The 24,845-nt window shown below is 42.1% G+C and overlaps 2 protein-coding genes and 1 long non-coding RNA gene across 8 annotated transcripts in view; all 3 read left to right on the top strand.

Annotated features, from left to right (window-relative positions):
- Positions 1–879, top strand: part of LOC126983328 (uncharacterized) — a 1,010-nt gene extending 131 nt beyond the window's left edge. Inside the window, exons 1-2 of the long non-coding RNA XR_007735795.1 lie at positions 1–664; positions 731–879. The exon at positions 1–664 is cut by the window's left edge and continues 131 nt beyond it. This is a non-coding gene — a long non-coding RNA (uncharacterized LOC126983328). The remainder of the gene's footprint in view (positions 665–730) is intronic.
- The window catches only part of LOC126983325 (uncharacterized), an 85,217-nt gene extending 81,471 nt beyond the window's left edge, over positions 1–3,746 (top strand). The window contains exon 5 of the mRNA XM_050836024.1: positions 2,229–3,746. Coding sequence (XP_050691981.1) covers positions 2,229–2,257 — 29 coding nt within the window. The 3' untranslated portion in view covers positions 2,258–3,746. The remainder of the gene's footprint in view (positions 1–2,228) is intronic.
- Positions 1–24,845, top strand: part of LOC126983324 (trafficking kinesin-binding protein milt-like) — a 114,447-nt gene that overhangs the window by 42,130 nt on the left and 47,472 nt on the right. The window contains exon 1 of one of the 6 annotated variants that reach the window (XM_050836022.1): positions 8,051–8,084. The exons of 2 other annotated variants lie outside the window; for them this stretch is intronic. In XM_050836022.1, coding sequence (XP_050691979.1) covers positions 8,066–8,084 — 19 coding nt within the window. In that variant the 5' untranslated portion in view covers positions 8,051–8,065. Of the gene's footprint in view, positions 1–8,050; positions 8,085–22,285; positions 24,644–24,845 lie in introns of those variants that run through there. 3 more of the 6 variants (XM_050836023.1, XM_050836019.1, XM_050836018.1) reach the window with 3 other exon arrangements.

Below are 24,845 nucleotides of genomic sequence, written 5' to 3'. Positions count from 1 at the left end.
ACCTAGGAGAGAAGGAAGTAAGGAAGGGAGAGAAGGGAAGAGGAAGGGAGGAGGGAGGGAAGGAAGGATGCTGATGTGGTTTTGAGGAAGATGGAGAGAAAATATGGAGGAAAGGAGGAAGGTTGGAGATTGAGGAAGTTATCTACATGCACGTGTTCTTAATAATGGAGGAAGAAGAAGAAGAAGAAGGAAAAAGAAGAAGAAGAAGAAGAATGAGAAAAAGAAAAAGGAGAAGGAAAAAGAAGGAGAACAAGAAGAAGAAGAAGAAGAAGAGGAGGAGGAGGAGGAGGAGGAAAAGGAAAACGAGAAAGAGAAAGGGAAAATTATATACAAGGACGAAGGGAAATTTATACACGAGAAAAGAAAAGGAAGAAGAAGAAAAAGAAAAAGAGGAGGAAAGAAAACATACAAAAAACAAACATAACATAAATAAGGAAGTAAGAAATGGAGAAGAAGAGAATGAGAAATGGAGGAGGAGGAGAAGAAGAGGAGGAGGAGGAAGGAAGGAAAGAAGGAAGAGGAAACCATTATCCCCCATTCCTCTTATTTCCAATGTTCGTGTAAGTGTTTATTTCCTATTCTGGGTAAGTAAGGAAAGGATGAATGGAAGTAAAGAGAAGAGAGGAGAAGGAGAAGAAGAAGAAGAAGAACAGAGATGATAAAAGTAACGGGATAGAGAGGAAGATGAGAAGAGAGGAGGAGAAAGAGAAGAAGAACAGAGATGATAAAGATAACGGGATAGAGAGGAAGATGAGAAGAGAGGAGGAGAAGGAGAAGAAGAAGAAGAAGAACAGAGATGATAAAAGTAACGGGATAGAGAGGAAGATGAGAAGAGAGGAGGAGAAGGAGAAGAAGAAGAAGAAGAACAGAGATGATAAAGATAACGGGATAGAGAGGAAGATGAGAAGAGAGGAGGAGAAGGAGAAGAAAAAGAAGAAGAACAGAGATGATAAAAGTAACGGGATAGAGAGGAAGATGAGAAGAGAGGAGGAGAAAGAGAAGAAGAAGAAGAAGAACAGATGATAAAGATAACGGGATAGAGAGGAAGATGAGAAGAGAGGAGGAGAAAGGAAGAAGAAGAAGAAGAACAGAGATGATAAAGATAACGGGATAGAGAGGAAGATGAGAAGAGAGGAGGAGAAGAAGAAGAAGAACAGAGATGATAAAGATAACAGAAATGAAAGGAAGATGAGAAAAGAGGAGGAATAAGAGAAGAAGAAGAATAGATATAATTCATTCACGAACCATGACGCCGCCATTCCCTCGAGGTCAATTGTGACGTCACGAATCAGCTGACCCCGCCGTGGCACAGTTGAAAGTACAGGTGAGAGGAGGAGGAGGAGGAAGGAGAAGAGGAAGAGAAGAAGAAGAAAGGAAGAAGGAGTGGAAGAGATGAAGAATATGGTATAGGAAGATTGAGAGGGAGTGAATGGAAGTGGAGGAGGAGGAGGAGGATGAAGATAAAAGGAAGAAGTGGAAGAAGATGGAGAGACAGAAGTAAGGAAGTGGAAGAGAAGGATAAAAGAAGGAAGAGAGAAATATCGTAGAAGAAGAAGGGAAGGAATAATTAGATAAAAAAATAGATGGAAAATATGAAGAATTGTAACCCAGAGATTTATAGAAGAAGGGAAGATTAAGTAAAGGAAGAGGAAGAGGAAAAAAGAGGAAGAAGAAGAGGGGTAGAAGAGTATTAAGGGTGAATGTTTATGGAAGAGGAAGAAGAAAGAAAATAAAAAAGGGAGGTAAAGGGAAAAGGAAGGAAGAAGGAAGACAAAGAAAAGAAAGAAAAAAAAAGGAAAAGAAATTCGGGTTACGAGTTTTAAAGGAGAACGTTGGTAGTTTCTCTCTCTCTCTCTCTCTCTCTCTCTCTCTCTCTCTCTCTCTCTCTCTCTCTCTCTCTCTCTCTCTCTCTCTCTCTCTCTCTCTCTCTCTCTCTCTCTCTCTCTCTCTCTCTCTCATGGGTACTTCGCCTTTAGTTTAGTCTACCCTTGCTTTAAGTCTCTCTCTCTCTCTCTCTCTCTCTCTCTCTCTCTCTCTCTCTCTCTCTCTCTCTCTATCTATCTACCTATCTATATATCTATCTATCTGTCTATCTCATAATTATTCTCTCTCTCTCTCTCTCTCTCTCTCTCTCTCTCTCTCTCTCTCTCTCTCTCTCTCTCTCTCTCTCTCTCACCCTTCTTAAAGATACACGTTTAACGGTCTAACCACTTTCTCTTTCTTTCCAGGTAAGTTGATTAAGAGCGCGCACAGGTGACCCCAAATTGACCCCCACGTGACTCCAGGTAAGTTTTATTGGAGGTCAGACAGGCGAGGTGGACCAGGACGAGGTTATCCAATCAATATGTAATCCAGGTGAGCCAATATTGATACCTGTTAATAGTGTGTTGGGGAGAGTGTATAGGAGGAGAAGAAAGAGGAGGAGGAGGAAGAAGGGGTACTCAGTTATGTAATTTTCTTCCTTTTATAACTAGTGTTCGTGTTTGTATTTATTTTTTATTCAATGTTTTTTTTCTCATATGCAAAGAAGAGGAGAAAGAGAGGAAGGATTACTCAGCCATAGTCTCCCTTTCCTTTATATTACTTAGTGCGTTCGTGTTTGTATTTATTTCGTATTCAATGTTATTATTTTATTCATAGGTTAGGGAAGAAAAGTCACAATTGAGGTGGATTTAAAGGGTTGGTCTTCGTTCTGGCAACACTTAATCCCTCTCACCTCTGCCTACCTTTTCCTAATTAACAAGTAAACGCCACAGGTACGAATGGTGAAGCAGGAGACGAAAAGATAGATAGATAGAAAGTGAGATGATGAAATGGTAAAGAAAGGGTAGAAAGAGGAGGAACAACGAAGAAAAGGGGGAACAAGTGATGGCGTGATAATGTAGAAGAGAATGAGAGGAAGGAAGGAATTATAGCTATTGTGTATGTGTGTGTGTGTGTGTGTGTGTGTGTGTGTGTGTGTGTGTGTGTGTGTGTGTGTGTGTGTGTAGGTGAGGCTTTGCTATGTTATGTTTTGTCAAGGTTAAAAGACTAGAGGAAGGAAGGAAGGAGAGGAAGGAGAATGAATGAGAAGTAAAGGAGAAAGGCGATTATGAAAAGGAGGAACAGCGGCAATACGAAAGAGGGAAGAAAGGAAAATAAGAGATAATGAAAAGTAGGAAAGATAAAATACGATTAACGTGGAAAGATGAAAAGGAAAAAAACTAGAAAAGAAGAAAGAAAATTATAAAGAAAGACTAAAATAAATGGGTGTAATACTGAAGGAAAATTGAGAGAAAAACAAATTACTGATGAAAGATAAGAAAAGGCAAAAAAAAAAAAGAAGAAAAAAAGAGAGATAGAAGAACAGGAATAGAAGTTAAAAAAAGAAAGATTAGATAAAGTACTATCAAACGCTGGAGAGAAAAACAAGAAGACGGAAAGGGAAGAGGAAAAGAAAACGAAAGTAAACAAAAGGATAAAAGGAAGAATATAGGAAAAACAGAATACGATTAACGAGTGAAAAGATAAAAAAAGAAGATAGAAAATTATAAAGAAAGAAGACTGAAAAAAAAACGGATGTAATACTGAAAGGAAAAAAAAGAAAAATCGAATTACTGATGAAAAATAAGAAAAAAACAAAGCAAAAAAAATAAGAAAAGAGAGATAGAAGAACAGGAATAGAAGTTAAGAAAAGAAAGATTAAATAAAACACTAGCAAACATTGGAAAGAAAAATAAGGAAGGAGAAGTCAGGAGGAAAGGAAAGCGAAAGTAGGCAAAGATATGACAGGAAGACAGGTGAAAAGGAAGGGAGATAGAGGAGGAAGGAGGGAAGGAATGTTCACCTGTAATGTCAAGGTTAGTGTCCCTTTAATTCATCATCAGGTAACATACAGGTAGCCCTCGAGAATAGCCCGGCCCAGGTAACATTACATAACATTACGGGGTTGTGTTTACTGTTTATCTTCATTATCTGCGTTTTGTTTACTTGTTTATCATTGTCATCGTTATCATAGTCTTTTTATTTGTTGTTGTTATAATTGTTCGTCTTCTTGTTCTTATTCATCTTCTTTTTGTTTTGTTTTTTTCTTGTTCTTCATACTCTTCCTCTTCTCCTTCCTCCTCCTCTACTTCTTCTTTTTCGTCTTCATCTTCTTCTTCTTCTTCTTCCTCTTATTCTTGTTTTTCTACTACTACTACTACTACTTCTACTACTACTACTACTACTACTACTTATAATAATGATGAGGATGATGTTTATTTACTTATGGTTTCAGCAGAGAATTTATACACACACACACACACACACACACACACACACACACACACACACACACATACGTCGATCGTCACCTCGTCAGTGTCGATATAGTTACCATGGAGACCGACAGGTGGCGCCAGGTCAACACACACACACACACACACACACACACACACACACACACACACACACACACACACACATGTATACGTGTCTCATGGGCGTGTACACATACTGAAAAACGATAGGAGAGAGAGAGAGAGAGAGAGAGAGAGAGAGAGAGAGAGAGAGAGAGAGAGAGAGGTCTTACTGTATTACCTTCGTCTGTCTGTGTCCTGCCTTTTATCTCTGTCTGTCTCTGCTTTTCTTTATCTCTTTATCTCTTATCTCTTAATACTCAAAGATGCATGGACATCACGTGTTATTCAATATTACGTAAATGAAGAAAAAAAAATGTTACATGTGTTTAGATAAGGCGTGTCATGGTGAGCTCTGTGTGTGTGCGTGTGTGTGTGTGTGTGTGTGTGTGTGTGTGTGTGTGTGTGTGAGAGGGGGGGGGGTATTTAAACGAGTACAGGTATATTGGGTAACTTGGTATCTCTCTCTCTCTCTCTCTCTCTCTCTTAAATATTGATCTTCTGTTACTCAACTTAAGCGAGGAGGTGGTCAGAGAGAGAGAGAGAGAGAGAGAGAGAGAGATACGTAATTAAGAATATGGTAGGAAAAACATTTGTAAAATGTAGAGAAAATTAGTGATAGAGATGAGAAAGTGAATGTTAGAAGAGAAAGAAAAAATGGGAAAAAATACATTAATTAAAAGAGGAAATATGAGTGATGTAATGGAGTCTCAATTTCATTAGGTTAACTAGACTTAGCTAACTCATATTCTCTCTCTCTCTCTCTCTCTCTCTCTCTCTCTCTCTCTCTCTCTCTCTCTCTCTCTCTCGACCTCATTTACGACCCTCAGGAATTCGTATTGAAGTGCAGAATACGTGGAAAGGCTTCAAGTTGGCCTCATCCAGACACACTCAAATAGGCCAACCAGGAGCGAAAATAGACGAGTTTACCCGAAAAAAATGCTGCCCGTTTTCTCTTTTGACGCGGTAACTACGCTAAACGTTCTCCCTCCTGAAATACCGAATTATAATGCATTGTCGTGTCTGCATGTCGTTAATAAGCGCCCAAAGCACCAGTCCAGTCCTTAGCCTTCCTTTGAGGGCCAGAAATTCACATCAGAAGAGCCCGGAAGAGAAATAAATGTGAATTACTGGAAATTATGAGAAATGGGGTCTCTCTCTCTCTCTCTCTCTCTCTCTCTCTCTCTCTCTCTCTCTCTCTCTCTCACACACACACACGTAGAAGGTCGATATTAATATTTCAGTCTGATATTTGGTGAGCTATATGTGAAGGTCCTTGGGAGTGGAGAGAGAGAGAGAGAGAGAGAGAGAGAGAGAGAGAGCAGAAGGATCAAAGTTAAGAAATAGGTTAAGGAAGGATGGAAAGATTGGGAGCGAGTTGAAAAGTGAAAGGAAAGGGAAGGGAAGAGATGGAACGAGAGGAAAGAAAAGGGATGGAAGGGAAGACGGCAGAGTGGAAAGGAATGGAATGGAAAGCGAATTAATTAGAGGAAGAGATGGGACGGCGAAGGAAAAGAGGGAAAGAAAAAGAATGAAGAGGGAAAGAAATGATGTGGAACGAAGATTATCATAGGAAAGGAAAAGAAAAACCAAGAACTAGAAAAAGGAAAAGGAAGAAAATAAAGAAAGGAAAGAAAGATGAGGAAGGGAGACTGCAAAATGAAAGTGAGTGAAAAGTAAGATTGGAAGGGGGAATAGGGAAGACAGACAGACAGAGACAGTAAGGGAGAGGAAGGGAATATTAATAAGGGCTTATCTAACTGAAGGGGAGAGGAATTAGGAAGGACAAGTAAGGTAAGAAGATGCAGGAGAGGAAAGGAAAGGGAAGAAAAACATAGGAAGATAATTGGAAAGAAAGAAAAGGAAGTGATTGGAAAAAAAATAAGAAATGGTTATCTAATGGAAGGGGCAGGAATTAGGAAGGACGGAAAGGGAATGGGAAGAAAAAACATAGGAAGAGAATTGGAAAGAGAGAAAAGGAAGGGGTAGGAGAGGAAGGAAATAAGAAAGGGTTATCTAACTGAAGGAACAGGAATTAGGAAGGACAGGAAGAGGAAGAGAGACAGGATAGGAAGGACACAGAGGGACATGGGAGGGGTATGGGCATGGTATTACAAGGACGAGAGAGAGAGAGAGAGAGAGAGAGAGAGAGAGAGAGAGAGAGAGAGAGAGAGAGAGAGAGAGAGAGACCCTCCTCTCACCCTTCATTTCCTTCTTTTCCTATTGCGTTATTTGATGTATTGTAATGGAGTCAAAGTGAGATGGGAATGAGTAATGGAGTGGGTGGGATTGGTAGAACACACACACACACACACACACACACGTTCAGGCGCACACGACCTTGCGTACCCAAAACACGTGTACGATACATGTATACACTAATTTATGGACTTAACACGTGATTGGATAAGGAACATTACGATTTTTTTTTTAATTCCTTCATCTTCCCTTTTCCCTCCCTATCTTACTCTTCCCTTTCAAAATTTTCCTTTCTCATTTATTTCCTCTCTTCATCCTCTTCCGTTTTCCTCTTCTTCCGTCCCTTTCTCTATTTCCTCCCTTCCATTCCATTCCTTTTCCCACTCCCGTCTATTCTTCCTTCCCTTCCCTTCCCTTTCCTCACACAAACTTTTAAGATAGAAATGGACAATATACAGAACATCACAAGCTTTTAAGATAGACAATATACAGAACATTACAAGAGCTAGGAAACGAATAAACTACAAGATACAAATAGATAATATACAAAACAATAGACAAAATAAGACAAAAAAAAATACTTAACAAGAAGGATATGAATAGACAAAATGCTAAATATGGAAGACGGAAAGGTTTAAGATACATATCGACCAAAAAAATAACAGTAGGCTATGACTAAATTTCCAATGATGGCTTTCCCTTATAAATGAAGTCATATAATAGGTAAGATATTTCCCAAGATATTTAGTTGTGTTTTTTGTTATGTACTTAAAATATACATAAAGAAATGAATACTAGACTAAATTATACGCTACTAAACTCACTCACTTATTCAGTACAGAGGATTGTGAATTATGAATGAAGCAAAATAAATGTATAAATCTTAACTAATAATATATAAGTAACAATTCCTCGTCCATCTACCTTTTCATAACAAATTCTTTTCATTTATTATTTCTTATGTTTTGGATGTATTTCTTTCTTCCTTTCTTTCTCTGTCTCATGTACAAAGTAAGTTAAGGAAGCGCATGTTTAGCCACGTGAATAGAGGAGAGAGAGAGAGAGAGAGAGAGAGAGAGAGAGAGAGAATTGAGGGGAAAGGAAGACGAGGAACAGGAGGAGGAGGATAACTAGATGAAAGAGAAGAGAAAAGAGGAAGAAAACAAAAAAAGACGAATTAGATAAAGAGAAGAAAGACAAGGAAAGAGAGGAGGAGGAGGAGGAGGAGGAGGAGAACAAGGAAGCCTCAGAAAAGACTCAAGCTCCACCTCCACCTCCTTGTACACTTTTTCTCTTTCTTCTCCCTCTCCTTCCTTTCTCCTTCTTTTTGCAATGGGGGGACAGTATTATCGTGGACGCAGCCGCTGACGTTCGTGCTGCGTTCGTCTTGCTCGCGTTCTCGTTCTATTTCCCGTTTTTATTCATGTTTTCATTCGTCCGGGAGAAATTTTGACCGTCCGGGAGTCAGAGGAAGAACCAATCACATCATGGCGAGGGTAATTCTAGGTAAGTTAAGTTTTCACAGCTGCTTTGTATGCTAGCTCTCTTTTTGCGTTCTCATGTGGTCAGCAGGGGGGAAAAAAACACTATAGAAGGTGAGGATAATCGTAGGTAAGTTATGTTCACACCTGTTTTATATACTTCCGGTCATTTCTTCGTGGTTTCGAGTTGCTAGCAGGAAAGAAAATACGTCGAGGTTAGGTTGATAATTGTAGGTAAGTTAAGTTTTCACACCTGTTTTGTATACTGACGGTCATTTTTTCGTGGTCTCAAGTGGTTACCAGGAAGGAAAATGCGTAGAAGTTAGGTTAATAATTGTAGGTAAGTTAAGTTTTCACACCTGTTTTGTATACTGACGGTCATTTTTTCGTGGTCTCAAGTGGTTACCAGGAAGGAAAATGCGTAGAAGTTAGGTTAATAATTGTAGGTAAGTTAAGTTTCCACACCTGTTTTGTATACTGACGGTCATATCTTCGTGGTCTCAAGTGTCTAGCAGGAAAGAAAATGCGTAGAAGTTAGGTTAATAATTGTAGGTAAGTTAAATTCTCCCCACCTGTTTTGTTTACTTGATCCTTTTTTTTTTCTTCGTGGTCTCAAGTGTCTAGCAGGAAAGAAAATACGTTGAGTTGAAGTTAATAATTGTTTTTAAGTTAAGTTTTCACACCTGTTTTGAATACTTGATTTTTTTTTTTTTTTTTTTTTTCGTGGTCTCAAGTGGTTAGCAGGAAAAAAATGCAGGTAAAGGTGAGGTTAATTTTAGGTAAGTTAAGTTTTCACACCTGTTAGTAAATTTGTGTTCTTTTTTTCGTTCGTTTTTATCTGCTTCCTTTACTGTAAAAAAATCCACCTTCTCGTAATGTGACAGGTACAGTGATATGATGATGATGATGATGATAATAATAATAATAATACTTCAGCTTTTTACTCACACTTTCATCCCCTTTCCTAATAAGACAGACCCGGTTAGATGACTTCATTTATAAGGTAGGTCAGTGATGGAAGGGAGAAGGGAAGGAAAGGGATGGGGGGGCTCTACCTTTAATTAATCCACAGGTAAGGTTGGTTAACTTCATAAGGTAGGTCAGTAATGGAGAGAAGGGAGGGGAAGGGCTGGGGACTCTACCCTTAATATAATCCACAGGTAAGGTAGGTTAACTTCATATAAGGTAAGTCATTTAAGGGAAGGAGGAAGGATGGGGAGACTCTACCTTTAATATAATCCACAGGTAAGGTTAGTTAACTTCATAAGGTAGGTCATTTATGGGAAGAAGGAGGAAGGATGGGGGAGACTCTACCTTTAATATAATCCACAGGTAAGGTTGGTTAATTAACTTCATATAAGGTAGGTCAGTTATGGGAAGGAGACGGGATGGAGGGGGGACTCTACCTTTTTTAAAATCTAGCTTAACCTGTCTAGTTGGCTTACATTATCGACTTAGTTTTTGTAGGGCGTCAGAAAGGTGGTGAATAAGCCTGCTTCGGAAGCCTTACACGTTCTCTCGCTAACCGGACGTAGTTTTTAATGGGAGACTGAGCTAGTGTCTTAAAGTGTTGAAGATTGATGGATTGAAGTTTTTAAGGTGTTGGAGAAGTCATGTTTAGGCTTAGATAATGATACTGGAATGAATGAGAGGATGAGAAGAGAATGGAGAGAGAAATGATAAAAAAGGGAAGGGTTGAGGGAGAAAAGGAAGAATATAGTTATTGAAATAGTGTAGAGAAGAAGGAGGAGGAAGAGAAGATGAGAATGGAAAGAAGAGATAATAAAGAAAAGGAAAGGGAAGAGGATGAAGAAAAGGAAGAATATAGTTACTTAAATGGTGTAGAGAAAGGCGAGGAGGAGGAGGAGGAGGAGGATAGAAGAGCCGAGTGATAAGGAGAGAAAGAAAGAAAAGGAAAGAAGGAAGGAGAGAAAGAATGAAAAGGGAAGGAGAGAAGAAGAAAAAGGAGAGAAAGAAAGGAAAAAGAGAAGGAGGAGAAAGAAGAGAAATAAATAAAAGGGAAGAAGGGAAGGAGAAGAAAAAGGAGAGAAAGAAAAAAAAAGAAGGAATGAAGGAGAAGAAACGGAGAAATAAAATGAATAAGGAAGCGTAAAAATGGAAGAAGGAAAATAGAAGGAAGAAGAGGAAAGTAGAATCGGTTACAGAGAAGAATAGAGGAAGTGGAGGAAGGAGCGTAAAGAAAGGGAAGAGAGAGGGTTAGGATAGGGAGTCTGGCATCAGGAGGAACACAATAACACAACCTTAGAACACAAGAACAGAAAAAAAACATTAGAAGTCTGTCCTGAGTGTTCCGTCCATGAAATGCTATAGAAAACATTACTTACAGTTTTAATAGGACATGGCAAGTGTGTAAATGTGCGTTGAGTGTATGTAGTGATGTAACAAGGAAGGAGAAAAGAGATGTTGAAAGTAATTATACATAGTGTGTGTGTGTGTGTGTGTGTGTGTGTGTGTGTGTGTGTGTGTGTGTGTGTGTTGATTGCATGTGATGGCGTAACACAGAAGGAGAAAGATAGCCAATTAAAAAATACCTTTAAAGCAATGGCTGTCTTCTGTATGAAAAAAAAATATATAGATAGTAATGTTTTTATATTTTTTTATCTAGTTATTCTTTGTCTTTTATCTGTCCGGAAACGTCTTATGCGGTGAATAATCCTTGAAGAGAGAGATAGCGTTGAGTGCATTGAGATTAACGAAGGGACAGGTGGAGACATACAGGTGATAAAAGGGGAGGAGGGGGAGGAGGAGGACGAGGCCGGTGGTGACGAAAAAGACGAAAACAATGCACCGTTCAAGGTTCATCCCGTCAGGTGACTTCGGCAATGAGTAATGCAGCTCAGGTGTGTACGTCTTCACCCCAAGGTCTGATCACGTGATGGGCTCGTGATCGTCAGCCAGTCAGTCAGTCAGTACCCCCTTCCCCCTCCCCCCCGTAAAGAGCCATAAAGGGAAATATGAATGAAGAAAAATGAAAGAAAGAAAGATAGAGCGGAAATTTAGCTTGTGTGTGTGTGTGTATGTGTGTGTGTGCGAACCCTCATACGTGCAAGCGAGCAGGCAAACATGACCTCCGCCTGACCCCTTACACACACACACACACACACACACACACACACACACACATGTATAATTCTTTCCGGGAAGGGGAGGGGGGAGAGGGTACTGACGATGAAACACACACACACACACACACACACACACACACACACACACACACACACACTCAAACACCGGGAAATTGCATATAACCTGTCCCCTCCTCTTACCTGGCGTTGATAAGGAAGGTGTAATTAATTAGTAGCCACAGGTAAGCTTACACCTGACAACGGATAACACTCTTGATCTTACGCTAACAACTTTTTTTTCTCTTTTTTCTTTTTTCTTTTTTATACTTTTTCGTTGTCATTTTTTATCTTATTCTTTTTCTGTGTTTTTGTTTGCATTTCTTTCATTATTTTGTAGTTTTTTATTCGTATTTTGCTCGTATTTTCGTATTTTCTCTGCATCAATATTATTCAAGGTCAAAATGCTATAAGGTATTTCATATAATCTCTAATCAGTTGCATTCTTTACCCAATAAGTCTTTTTTTTTTCCTGTGTTATCGTTTGCATTTCTATCATTATTTTGTAGTTTCTCATTCGTATAGTGTTCGTATCTTCGTATTTTCTCTGTATCAATATTATTCAAGGTCAAAATGCTTTAAGGTATTTCATATAATCTCTAATCTATTGCATTCTTTACCCAATAAGCCTTCATTTTTTTCCTGTGTTTTTGTTTGCATTTCTTTCATTATTTTGTAGTTTTTTATTCGTATTTTGCTCGTATTTTCGTATTTTCTCTGCATCAATATTATTCAAGGTCAAAATGCTATAAGGTATTTCATATAATCTCTAATCAGTTGCATTCTTTACCCAATAAGTCTTTTTTTTTTTCCTGTGTTATCGTTTGCATTTCTATCATTATTTTGTAGTTTCTCATTCGTATAGTGTTCGTATCTTCGTATTTTCTCTGCATCAGTATTATACAAAGTCAAAATGCTATAAGGTATTTCATATAATCTCTAACCTATTGCATTCTTTACCCAATAAGTCTTTTTTTTTCCTGTGTTATCGTTTTCATTTCTATCATTATTTTGTAGTTTCTCATTCGTATAGTGTTCGTATCTTCGTATTTTCTCTGTATCAATATTATTCAAGGTCAAAATGCTATAAGGTATTTCATATAATCTCTAATCAGTTGCATTCTTTACCCAATAAGTCTTTTTTTTTTTCCTGTGTTATCGTTTGCATTTCTATCATTATTTTGTAGTTTCTCATTCGTATAGTGTTCGTATCTTCGTATTTTCTCTGCATCAGTATTATACAAAGTCAAAATGCTATAAGGTATTTCATATAATCTCTAACCTATTGCATTCTTTACCCAATAAGTCTTTTTTTTTCCTGTGTTATCGTTTTCATTTCTATCATTATTTTGTAGTTTCTCATTCGTATAGTGTTCGTATCTTCGTATTTTCTATGCATCAGTATTATACAAAGTCAAAATGCTATAAGGTATTTCATATAATCTCTAACCTATTGCATTCTTTACCCAATAAGCCTTCATTTTTTTCCTATTATTCTTTTCCATCCTCATCAAACGTTCGAGGAAGCCAGAGGAACGTGGCTCAATACACGTTTTAGGAGAGAGAGAGAGAGAGAGAGAGAGAGAGAGAGAGAGAGAGAGAGAAGGAGGAAAAATGATGCAGGGAGTGACGAAACATTGCACGATAAGGAGAAGGTTAGATGTGTGGTAAGGAGGAGGGAAAAGAATAGGAAAAGAGGGAGTGTTTGAGAGAGTAATTAGAAGACAAAGGAAGGAAGAGGAGGAAGGGAATGTAAACGAGGAGAGTGGAATAAAAAGAAGGAAGGAAGGAAGAGGAAGGGAGGGAGAGGAGAAGCAAGGGAAGGATAAGAGAAAAGGGGAGATAGAAGGAAAGAAAAGGATGAAGGGAAGAGGAAAATAGAGGGAAAGAAAGGAAAGGGAGATAGAGAGAAGGAAAAGAAACGAAGAGAGGAAAAACAATGAAAAAGGGAATAGAAGGAAAACAAGGAAAGGAGGAAAAGGAAAGAGCGATAGAATGAGAAGCAAAAGAAGGAAGAAAAAATATAAAGCAAGAAAAGAAGGGAGAGAAAAATGAGAGAAAGAAGAAGGGAGAGGGGAAATAAGAGTAGAGGAAAAGAAAGATAGAGGAATGAGGGAGGAGGAGAAAGGGAGACAAAGGAAAGCAAGGGGAGAGAAAAGGGAGGAAAGGGAGGGAGGACAGGTGAGACACGTTGTTGATATTCGATGACCTTCAGGTGAGGTCAGAAGGAGCCTTGTCATGCTTGTATACTCCTCCTCCTCCTCCTCCTCCTCCTCTTCTTAACTCACATGTTGCTGATAGGAACAGATAAAGATCACATAAGTGCCACCTCATGTTTACGACTTAATAGGAAAAAGGGTCTTAATTAATAGGAAAAAGGGTTGAATGAGGAGGAGGAGGAGGAGGAGGGGGGAGAAGAGGGGAAGAGGAAAAGGAGGGAAGGAGACGATAAGGGGTAAAGAGGAGGAGGAAGAAGAGGGAGAGAGAAGAGAAGGAATAGGCAGGGGAGGAAGAGGAAGAAGAAGAGGGGAGGAAGAGGAGGAGGAAGGGAAGGCATGTTATCTTATTTGTTGCTCCGATAGGAAGAGATCAGCCAGAGAGCTTTGATAAGAAGAGGAGGAAGAGGAGGAGGAGGAGGAGGTAATATTGCAAGCTAGGCCACCTCCTCCCCCTCCCCCTTTCCTCCTCCTCTTTCATTCTCCTTTCCTCCTCCTCCTCCTTTTAGCTTTTTACCTTATCATCCTCTCTCTTCCTTCCTCCAGTCTTCGTATATTATTTTTATTCTTTATTCCTCCTCCTCCTTCCTTTCTTTTATTCCTAATCTTTATCACAAGTTGCAGTCTTATATAGTTTTTATTTTTTCCTTGTCTGTTCCTCTCTGTCCCCTTCCTTCGTTCTTTCCTTTCCCCTATCTTGATGTTTTTCCTATTCAATCCATTCGTTATTTTATTCCTTTTTTTACAACAAAGGAGACAGCTCAAGGGCACAAAAAAAGGAAACTATAATATAAAAAAACGCTACCCGCTGCTCCTAAATAAGACTCCAAAGAGGTGGCCGAAAGAGAGGTCAGTTTCGGGAGGAGAGGTGTCCAGATACCCTCCCTTCTCTTTCCCTTCCTTACTCTCTCTATCGCTCTCCCTCCTTCCCGACATACCTTCATTGTCATCCTCCCTTCCCTCTCTTCTTTCTCATCCTCCCTTCCTTCCCTTCCCTTCTCTTCCATTAATTTTTCCTTTCTTCCCTTCTCTTCTCTTTCCTTCCCTATCCTTCTCTTCCCTTACCTTCCCATCCCATTTCCTTATTTCTTCAGTGTTTCATCCTCCTTCCCTTCCCTTCTCTTCCCTTCATTTTTCCTTTCTTCCATTCTCTTCTCTTTCCTTTCCTATCCTTCTCTTCCCTTCCCTTACCTTCCCATCCCATTCCCTTCTTTCGTTTCTCATCCTCCCTTCCCTTCTTTTTTCCTTTGTGATTTAGGGAGGAGTGAGGTGCAAGAGAGGAGGAGGGGGAAGAGAAGGGGAGGAAGGGTAGAGGATCCCGGACAGGTAACACACAGGTACTGTACAATTACGCAACACGTTTGTTTGTCGTGCCAATACTGTATGTGTGCGTGTGTACGTGTGTGTGTGTGTGTGTGTGTGTGTGTGTGTGATAGATTCTCGCATGGTAATGATTATAGTGACTTAGCAACGAGAGAGAGAGAGAGAGAGAGAGAGAGAGAGAGAGAGAGAGAGAGAGAGAGATACATCACCTATCGCTATCTCTAAAGACATGACCCAAACAACAGCAATAATAAAGCACTTCAAAAACTTATCACGAGAAGGCATTTATTTATTTATTTATTTATTTATTTATTTATTTATTTATTTTTTTTTTTTTTTGCCTTTTTTTCTTACCTTGCAACGGTCGGGGGGGGGGGGGTGCACTAATTGACTTATACCTTACCTGTGTGTGTGTGTGTGTGTGTGTGTGTGTGTGTGTGTGTGTGTGTGTGTCGAGAATGCAACGAAGATACAAATAAATACTTTCTACTTAACGATAATAGTAAAAATAATAATAATAATAATAATAAGAAGAAGAAGAAGAAGAAGAAGAAAGAAAATGAGGAAAGATTTGATAAGTTTGTGTTAGATAAATCTCTCTCTCTCTCTCTCTCTCTCTCTCTCTCTCTCTCTCTCTCTCTCTCCTCTCCATTCCTCCATTTTTTCTCTCCCTCTTTGCCTCTCCAATGCTGATGTTGACTCGAATGACTTTCCTCCTCCTCTTCCTCCTCCTCTTCCTCCTCTTCCTCCTCCTCATCCTCGTACTGTTGCGTGGGAGAGGAGGATCTTGTGTGTACGCATTCTTAGGTTGCTGTGTGTGTGTGTGTGTGTGTGTGTGTGTGTGTGTGTGTGTGTGTGTGTTGGTAGCATCAGTATTTTCTTCTTCCTTTTCTTCTCCTCCTCCTCCTCCTCCTCCTCCTAATCAGTCTTTCTACAGGTGAAATTCGGATTTTTTTTTTTTTTTTCAGGTGAGAAAGGTTATTGTCCAGGTGACACTCTCTCTCTCTCTCTCTCTCTCTCTCTCTCTCTCTCTCTCTCTCTCTCTCTCTCTCTCTCTCTCTCTCTCTCTCTCTCTCTCTCTCTCTCTCTCTCTCTCAACATTCTTTTCACGTTCCATTTCGTTTCTATTCTATTTTTTCTCTATTTTTATCTCTTCCTCCTCCTCTTCTTCTTCTTTGTCTTCCTCCTCCTCCTCCTCCTCCTCTGTCTCATTCTCCTTCATGACTTCCATTTACATTTCTCGTTTTGTTAATTCTCTCTCTCTCTCTCTCTCTCTCTCTCTCTCTCTCTCTCTCTCTCTCTCTCTCTCTCTCTCTCTCTCTTATCAGCTTCTAGACTCTTGTTCTCTTCCCTCCTTTCTCTCCACCTTCTCTCCCTCCCTTCCCTCCCTTCTTCCTCCCCTTCTCTCCCCTCTCTCTCCCTCCTTCCCTCCCTTTCTTCCCTATCAGTATTCTGGTCACATTATTTTGCATTTCCTGGTTAGGCGGGGGGAGAGAGAGAAGAGAGAGAGAAGAGAGAGAGAGAGAGAGAGAGAGAGAGAGAGAGAGAGAGAGAGATAATGACAGACAAAGATGAACTGATAGAGAGAAATGGACTGGACGAGAGAGAGAGAGAGAGAGAGAGAGGTGAGGCGGGAAGAAACGCCTCATCCTGTACTCAGGTGTGTTAGAGAGAGGAGTAAAATCTCTCTCTCTCTCTCTCTCTCTCTCTCTCTCTCATTCCTCATCACGCTTCAGCTGTGGACGGTTGAGGTGGTGGTGGTGGTGGTGGTGGTGATGATGGTGCTTGTAACTGGTTTAGTGGTGATGAAACTGGTGGTGGTGATGGTCGTGGTGATGAAAATGAGGATATACTGATGTCTATGGTGTTGATATGTGGTGTCTTTGGTGATGAAAAGGAGTGGTGGTGGTGGTGGTGATGGTGGTGGTGATGGTGGTGGTGATGATCGTGGTGATGAAAATGAGGATATACTGATGTCTATGGTGTTGATATGTGGTGTCTTTGGTGATGAAAAGGAGTGGTGATACTTATTGTGTGGTGATGGTGGTGGTGATGGTGGAGTGTTTGTGAATTTGTAGACGCCGTAACATGATGATGATGAGAATGGTGATGACAATTAAAAAAGGTGATGAAAACGAAGCATTACTCATGGTGGTAGTGGTGATGATGGTGGTGATGATGGTGATACGTGTGGTGATGAAATATGGTGTGATTGTGAATTTGTAGACGCCTTAACATGATGGTGATGAGAATGGTGATGACATTTAAAAAAGGTGATGAAAAAGAAGCATTACTCATGGTGGTAGTGGTGATGATGGTGGTGGTGACAGTTCTGATAATAGTGTTAGTTGGTGGTGATTGTGATGATGATGATTGTGATGAGAATGGCAGCTGTATTGTGATGATAGTGATGATTCAGGTGGTTGTTTTCTCTCCTGGTGATGACTTGCAGATGTTATTTAATGGTGATGATGATGGTGATTGTGTGATGAAGGAACAGGATGAGAGTGATGTTTGATGATGAAGTTCTTAGTGATGATGGTGATGACGGAAAGGGGTGAGAAAGCTATGTGTGATGAAGGTTCTGGTGATGGTGTTTGTGTGATGAAGGAACAGGATGAGAGTGATGTTTGATGATGAAGTTCCTAGCGATGTTGTGATGATGGTGATGACGGAAAGGGATGAAAAAGAAATTGTGATGAAAGAATGGGATGAAAAAAGTGATGTGATGATGTTTCTAGTGATGTGGTGGTGATGGTGATGACGGAGAGGGATGAGAAAGTAATTGTGATGAAGGTTTTGGTGATGGTGATTCTGTGATGAAGGAATGGGATGAAAGAGTGATGCGTGATGGTGATGGTGGTGAAAGAAGTGACGTATGGTGATGATAGTGGTGATGGTGATGACTCGTATGGTGATGATAGTGTTGATGGTGATGACTCGTATGGTGATGATGGTGGTGATGGTGATGACTCGTATGGTGATGATGGTGGTGATGGTGATGACTCGTATGGTGATGATAGTGGTGATGGTGATGACTCGTATGGTGATGATAGTGGTGATGGTGATGGACATTAGGCTGATAGCTTATCTTTCCTCCCCTTCCTACCTCCATTCCTCCTTCCCTCCCTTTCCTTCTCTCCCTTCTTTTCCTCCCCTTCCTCCCTCCCTTTCCTTCTCTCCCTCCTTTTCCTCCCCTTCCTCCCTCCCTTTCCTTCTCTCCCTTCTTTTCCTCCCCTTCCTCCCTCCCTTTCCTTCTCCCTTCTTTTCCTCCCCTTCCTCCCTTTCCTTCTCTCCCTCCTTTTCCTCCCCTTCCTCCCTCCCTTTCTCCTTCTCTCCATTACCTCCCTCTCTCCCTGCCTTTCCTCCCTTTCCATTCCTCCTTATCCTCTCCCCTTTCCTCTCTCCTTCCATTCTCTTTCTTTTCCTTCCTTTCTCTCCTTCCCTTCCTCCTCTTCTTCCTTCCCTCTCTCTCTTCCTTATCTTTCCTCTCCCTTCCTTTCCTTTCCTCCCTTTTCTCTCGTCTCTTCTTCTATATCTTACCCCTCTTTCCTTCCCTTCCCCTCTCCCTTCGTTCTTTCCTCTCTCCCTCTTCCTCCTTACCCTTTCTCCCTTCTCTCCTCCCCTCCCTTCACCTTTCATTGCTAAACCATAACCCACATTTTCCCTCCCCCTTTCCTTCCCTTCCCTTCCCTCCCTTCCCTCCTTCTTCCCCTCACGAATTACCCCTTAACCTATTCCTGACCCATTCGTCCTTCCTACCTCTCTTCCTCCTCCTCCTTCTCCTCCTCCTCCTCCAAGACCCACTTCTCACGGGATCGAACCCGGGTCGGTCATATTAACGGTGGATTTCCTGCGACATTAATCCATTCAGCCATGAGGAAGAGGAGGAGGAGGAGGAGGAGGATAAGTATTGAGGGAAAGGAAGATGATTTAGGAGAGATGAGAAAAAAAGGGTATGAGAGAGAGAGAGAGAGAGAGAGAGAGAGAGAGAGAGAGAGAGAGAGAGAGAGAACAGGCAGACAGAGAGAGACAGACAAGGAGAAAGGAGAGAAAAAGTACATGGAAGAGAAGGGAGGAGGAGGAGGAGGAGGAAACGTGATCAGGATTGGTAGAGGTGAACGGAGTAGGAAAGAGGAGGAGGAGGAGGAGGAGGGGGGGGGGGAGGAAGGGGTCACCTGGTAATGGATTTGGGAGCTCACGTACTCTTGACCTCCCCCCTCCCCCTGACCTGACCTCTGTGACCTCAACATTATGCTTCTGCTCATTTTTTTTTTTTTTTATTCTTGTTTTTTATTTTGCTTTTGTTTCTCGTCTGATTACGATATTCTCTCTCTCTCTCTCTCTCTCTCTCTCTCTCTCTCTCTCTCTCTCTCTCTCTCTCTCTCTCTCTCTCTCTCTCTCTCTCTCTCTCTCTCTCTCTCTCTCTCTCTCTGTGCGTGTGTTTGTGTGTTATTCTTTGACCTTTTCTGCTTTTCCTACTTTCTCCTTCTTCATCTTATTCTCCTCCTCCTCCTCCTCTTCCTCCTCCTCCTCCTCCTCCTCTTCCTCCTCCTTGTTTCTTCTTTTTCCTCTTCTCTTTCTTCTTCTTCGTCTTCTCCTGCTTCTTTTTTTTCTTCTCCTTCTTTTTCTTCTCCTTCTTTTTCTTCTTCTTCTTCTTCTTCCCTTTCCCTTTCTCGCCAGATTCAGTAATAATAAGAGTAATCATTTTATTTCTCTCTCTCTCTCTCTCTCTCTCTCTCTCTCTCTCTCTCTCTCTCTCTCTCTCTCTCTCTCTCTCTCTCATTAAATTTTATCGCCTTATCTAAATCATTTCGGACGATTTCTTGACTTGAGAGAGAGAGAGAGAGAGAGAGAGAGCAACATTTGGATACAATGAACAAAGGAATTGGAAGAGGAAGTAAATAAAAGGGAAGAAAATGAAATAAAACAACTAGGAATTATGAGAGAGAGAGAGAGAGAGAGAGAGAGAGAGAGAGAGAGAGAGAGAGAGAGAGAGAGAGAGAGGAGGAGGCGGAGGCGGAGGAAAAGCCATAAAAAACTAGAAGAGAAGAAAAGAAGAAAAAAGTGGAAGAGGAAGAAGAAGAAGAATAAAAGAAGCAGAAACACACGAAGAGAGAAAAAAAAGTAAAATTTAAAGTAAGAGAAAGGAGATTTTGAGTTACATATACAGAGGAGTGGAGGGAGGAAGAGGAGGAGGAGGAGGAGGAGGAGGAAGAAGAAGAAAAAATGAACACAATCTTATCAGCTCACGTTAGCCTTCCCCTGTCAGCTTTTCCGTCAGTAGCGCGTCAACTCTTGTACCGGTGACAGTGTGTACGTGTGTGCGTATGTGTGTGCGTCTAGAGAGGGAGAGAGAGGGCGGGGGAGAAGGAGGAAAAACGTACATACTTACCTACACACACATACATACATACATACACACACATACATATCACTACCTATATCTAATGTGTCTGTCAAGTTTTGCTGTGTAAGTTTTTGTGTGTGTATGTGTGTGTGCGTGGGAAAACGTTCACAGATACACACACATACACTTTCGTACATACATACATACAGTCATACATACATAAGACATTTGTGTGTGTGTGTGTGTGTGTGTGTGCGTGGGAAAACGTTCACAGACACACACACACACACACACACACACACACACACACACACACACACACTTTCATACATACATACAGTCATACATACATAAGACATTTGTGTGTGTGTGTGTTTTGCAGTTTGTGGTTGTGTGTGTAAATGTGTGTTTTGAGAGAGAGAGAGAGAGAGAGAGAGAGAGAGAGAGACAGACAGACAGACAGACAGACAGACAGACAGACACAACCTTCCCACTCCCACGCATTCTTATAACAGCTAATCCATTTTTTTCTTCGTAATTTCTTTCCTCCCACACCGCATCAGTACAACACCGGTCCTTCGGGTTCAATGTGTTATATTAAACCATTATTAATCCTGACCCTTGCCCTGTACCCCCATCCTGCCCCATCCTCCCCTTCCTCCCCTCTCTACCTCCTTCCCTTCCCTCTTCTCCCCTCTCTACCCTCTTCCCTCCCTTTCCCCTTCTCCCTTCTCTACCATCCCCCCTCCTCCATCCTGCCTTTCTTCTCCCCTTCCTTCTCTTCCCTTCCTCCTTCTCCCCTGTATCCTCTTCCCCCCTTCCCTTTCTTCCCTCTCTACCTCTACCCCTCTCCTTCCTCCCCCTTCTCCCCTCTCTACCCTCTTCCCCTTCCCCCCTTCCTCCTTCCTTTCTTTTCAACTTCCACCTTGGCAAAAAATAAATAAAATTATATGTCATTCGGAGTAACGGGAGCGTGTATACCCCATCTCTCTCTCTCTCTCTCTCTCTCTCTCTCTCTCTCTCTCTCTCTCTCTCTCTCTCTCTCTCTCTCTCTCTCTCTCTCGGTTATTTTTACTGTATACAAGGAAATCACGGTGTTTTCTGTTATTTTTTTTTTTTTATATACTTAGAAACTCGTACGATGAAAACTCTTATTGAATTCCACTTAAGAAGATTTTTAATACATTTTACTTAAGTTGACATTTCACAAAGTCACACTGAGGAAGAATTATCAGAAAATCATACCCATTATCATACTAAAGGGAATTTCTTAACAAATCACTAAAGAAAGATTTGCTGATATCGGTAATGGTGAAACACGTGAGATATAGCGAGATAATACATACATAAATTCAAATAATTCATACATTAACACACTCTTATATTTCTCCTTTTTTTTCTCATATATCAACTTGCATTTCTATTTTTTTTTTCCTCAGTCAAACATCAACTTACTTTTTTTTCATGTCTTCTATTCATTTCATATTTTCACTTGTCACATATCAGCACATCTATTTCTCATTTGTCATACATGAACACATTTCTTCCTTTTTTCCTTATTCCTTTCCCTGCCTTTCCTTCTCCTTTACTCTGATTTCCATTTCTCTTCATCTCCTCTCGTGATACTTTGTCCTTCCTCTCTTCCTTCCTTCCTTCCTTCTCCTGCTCTTCGATATCTTATACTGCGCCTTCTACGTTATCTCCATCTCGTCTCGTGATACTGGGCTTCCTTTCTTCCTCCTTTTCTTCACTTAGATATCCATTACTTACTCATCATATTCTTCATCTTTGGCTTTCCTCTCTACTCTTCCGTTCCATGTCTGTCTTCTTAAAACTCTCCATATCTTCATCTTCGCCCTTCCTTTCTTCCTTCCTTCCTCTCTGTACTTCGATATCTAATACTCTTCAATCCCTCGTGACGCTTCCATTGAGGGTCCGTGTAAAATCTGTGGGTCACGCTAGCATGGGTTCGCCTAGTAACCGGGGAAGCTTGTCGCGGTGATAATGATTCGGGCAGGCAAAGGTCGGCGCTGCGTCACGGTGGAAGAGCGGGAAAAGCGTCTTGAGATCCTGGTGGTAATGCTGTTGAGATAGGTGTGTGTGTGTGTGTGTGTGTGTGTGTGTGTGTGTGTGTGTGTGTGTCGTACACCTTATCGCTATCAGTTTACGTATACAGATATGTAACAAAAAAAAAAAAAAGGCGATATATACCGTGTGTTTGTGGTCGTGTGCACCGTCTCTTACGAATTCCTCACGTGTGTGCATCTGCGTGTGTGTCCAATTGATCGTGTGTGTGCGTGTGTGTACGTTTTTCCCGGAAGTGCTCGCCAGGTGTGTCTCTAATTAATGTTATGTGCAGGTGAGGGGCAACGTGTCTCCCCAAAAACGTGGTGCAAGAGTCTGAAGGAAAAGTTAAAATCACTAAGAACAAAGAAGTGAGGAAGTGAGTTCGTGGTGACTTCGAGGACGAGAGTGAGAGTGAAGTGATTCTAACATGTCTTCAAGAATTCGAACTCCAAGGCATATTTGACCTGACCTTCGTATTGACCTGACCGTAGTGTTGGCCTGGCCTTTGTGTTGACCTGAGCGTTGTGTTGGTCTGACCGTTGTGCATTTGACCTGGCCTTTGTGTTGACCTGACCTCTGTGTTGGTTTGACCCGCACGCCTCCCCAGAAACCATTGCCAACACGAATGCGAAGTTCCACCCAAGCCACAAGCGGGTATTTAACAAGCTACAAGTAAGGTGAAGACCCCTCAAAGTACAAGTCTCACACCCCCCTGCCTTCCCACAAGCCCCCCAACGAATGGCAACACGGATACGAATTCTTATCCACCAAGCTACAAGCGGGCATTTAACAGGCTACAAGTGCGGCATTTACAACTTGAAACACCCTCCGGAATACAAGTCAACCCTGAGACTCCCTGTAAATCTGTTCTAGCTAATGACAACACGGATAACACACATCCACTAAGCTACAAGCAGATAGTCAACAAGCCATAGCAAGGAATCACAAGTAAAGGTTCAGTAAGATACGTCCCAAACTTTAGCCTTCCACAGTTCTCCACTTCCACCGGACTACAAGCACATATTCAACAAGCAAATTGGAGAAGTAAAGCCACAAGATACAAGTCCCAAAGCTGAAGGTCTTCCACATTCTTCCATTAGCTAACTACCACTAAGATACCTCCTAAAGCTCTTCAGTATTCTCCCACTAACTGATGGCAACAAGTACACCAAACCTCCACCAGCGTTACCAACTAAAACCTACCAACACACCATGGCTACCTTCCCTTCTGTCCTGGTCTCCTCCTCTTCGAGCATACGAGGAGGAGAGGAGCTGGAGGGGTACTCGGAAAATACCCCTTCCTTCACGGCACTGGGAAACAAGAAGGGCTTTCGAGAGAGGATCATGCCCCACCGAAGAGCCCCGTCCAGACCCCAGTGCCACGCTATGCCCCAAGGGTCCTCCAGGGGTCCGCCAGTTGGAAGAAGACTGATGGCGGAGTGCAGGATGATGCTACGGAAGAACCAGTCGTGGCTCAGCATGGAGGACCTGACCACCCCGACCACCCCGACCACTGCCCCTGGGATCGAGCGTTCAACATCACCAGTTCAAACCTTGGGCCGACGACCAGTGCCTCTCCTGAACACTATCCCGGACACTGCACCTGTGACGCTTACCAAAGGATTCCAGCAGGAGGACGCCTTAGACACTCCCGTCCTGGGCTTATCTACATCACAGGAGACGCTGGATCCTGTTACACCAACCTCGCCGTCAGCAGCTCCAGTGTTTTTCCTAGAGCCTGATGGGGATGCTAGTGTATATTCAGGTTCCACTTACACGCTAGAGTCATCGGGTACTCTTACACCCTCCTCGGACGCTACACTAAGTCGGGGACCGTCCGTGGAGATGCTGTCCCCGCTGTCCCCTTCCCCGGCGGTATCCATCTCGTCCCCACGCAAGGACTCCGCATCCTTCGCCATGCACCGCGGGGACTCAGTCGACGGCCTCTTCATGTCCTCGTCGCCCGTGTCCTCGCCGCCAGAGCCCCAGGAGGTGGCCGCCCCGCCCTCCCTGGCCCGGCAAAGTCCCTTCCGCCGGCAGCTCTTCACGTCCTTAATCACCCGCCAGTCCGCCCTTGTCTCCCGCGTCAACCAGCACTCCACCACTCTTCTGGAGGTGGTTGGGGCAGTCAAGCACTTCACCCAAAGAGAAACAACGACAACCACCGCCCACACCACATCCAGAAGCCCCCAGGAAGCACCCACAGCAGCTCTATACCCTCAGAATCCACCCAGACCCCAAAACATGCCTCACCCAGCACCCCAAGAACCTGAGGAAGTGGGTGAGGAGGCGTTGCTGTTGGGTGACGTGGAGCAGCTTCATGAGATCGCGGCGCCCTTGTTTGAGAGGGCTGCAGGTCGCCGACACCTCTCGATCTGCGACTCCGGCCTCGGCTTCGACACTGACGATGACGTACCCTTGTCGCTGTCCCGCTCGTCGACCTACACGACGAGCGAAGACGGAGAGGAGATAATCGACATGGAAGGTGAGTAGAAGCGTGACTGTAATGAAACCAAATTGTCGAGTCTGTTTTGGCGTTGGCTCCGGCGGGTCCCTTTCTCCCCTCTGCTCTGCCACACAGCCCCAACACATATTTTTTCCTGTCATATGTTACCTATAGCTTACATATGAGAGGAAGAGATAGGTGTTGGGACTGTGTGGCAGAGCAGAGGGGAGGAAAGGACCCG

Source organism: Eriocheir sinensis, chromosome 53 (assembly GCF_024679095.1).
Source record: "Eriocheir sinensis breed Jianghai 21 chromosome 53, ASM2467909v1, whole genome shotgun sequence".
Classification (NCBI taxonomy): Eukaryota; Metazoa; Arthropoda; class Malacostraca; order Decapoda; family Varunidae; genus Eriocheir; species Eriocheir sinensis.
Note: the sequence above shows the minus strand (reverse complement) of the source record. Positions and strands in the feature narration are given on the sequence as shown.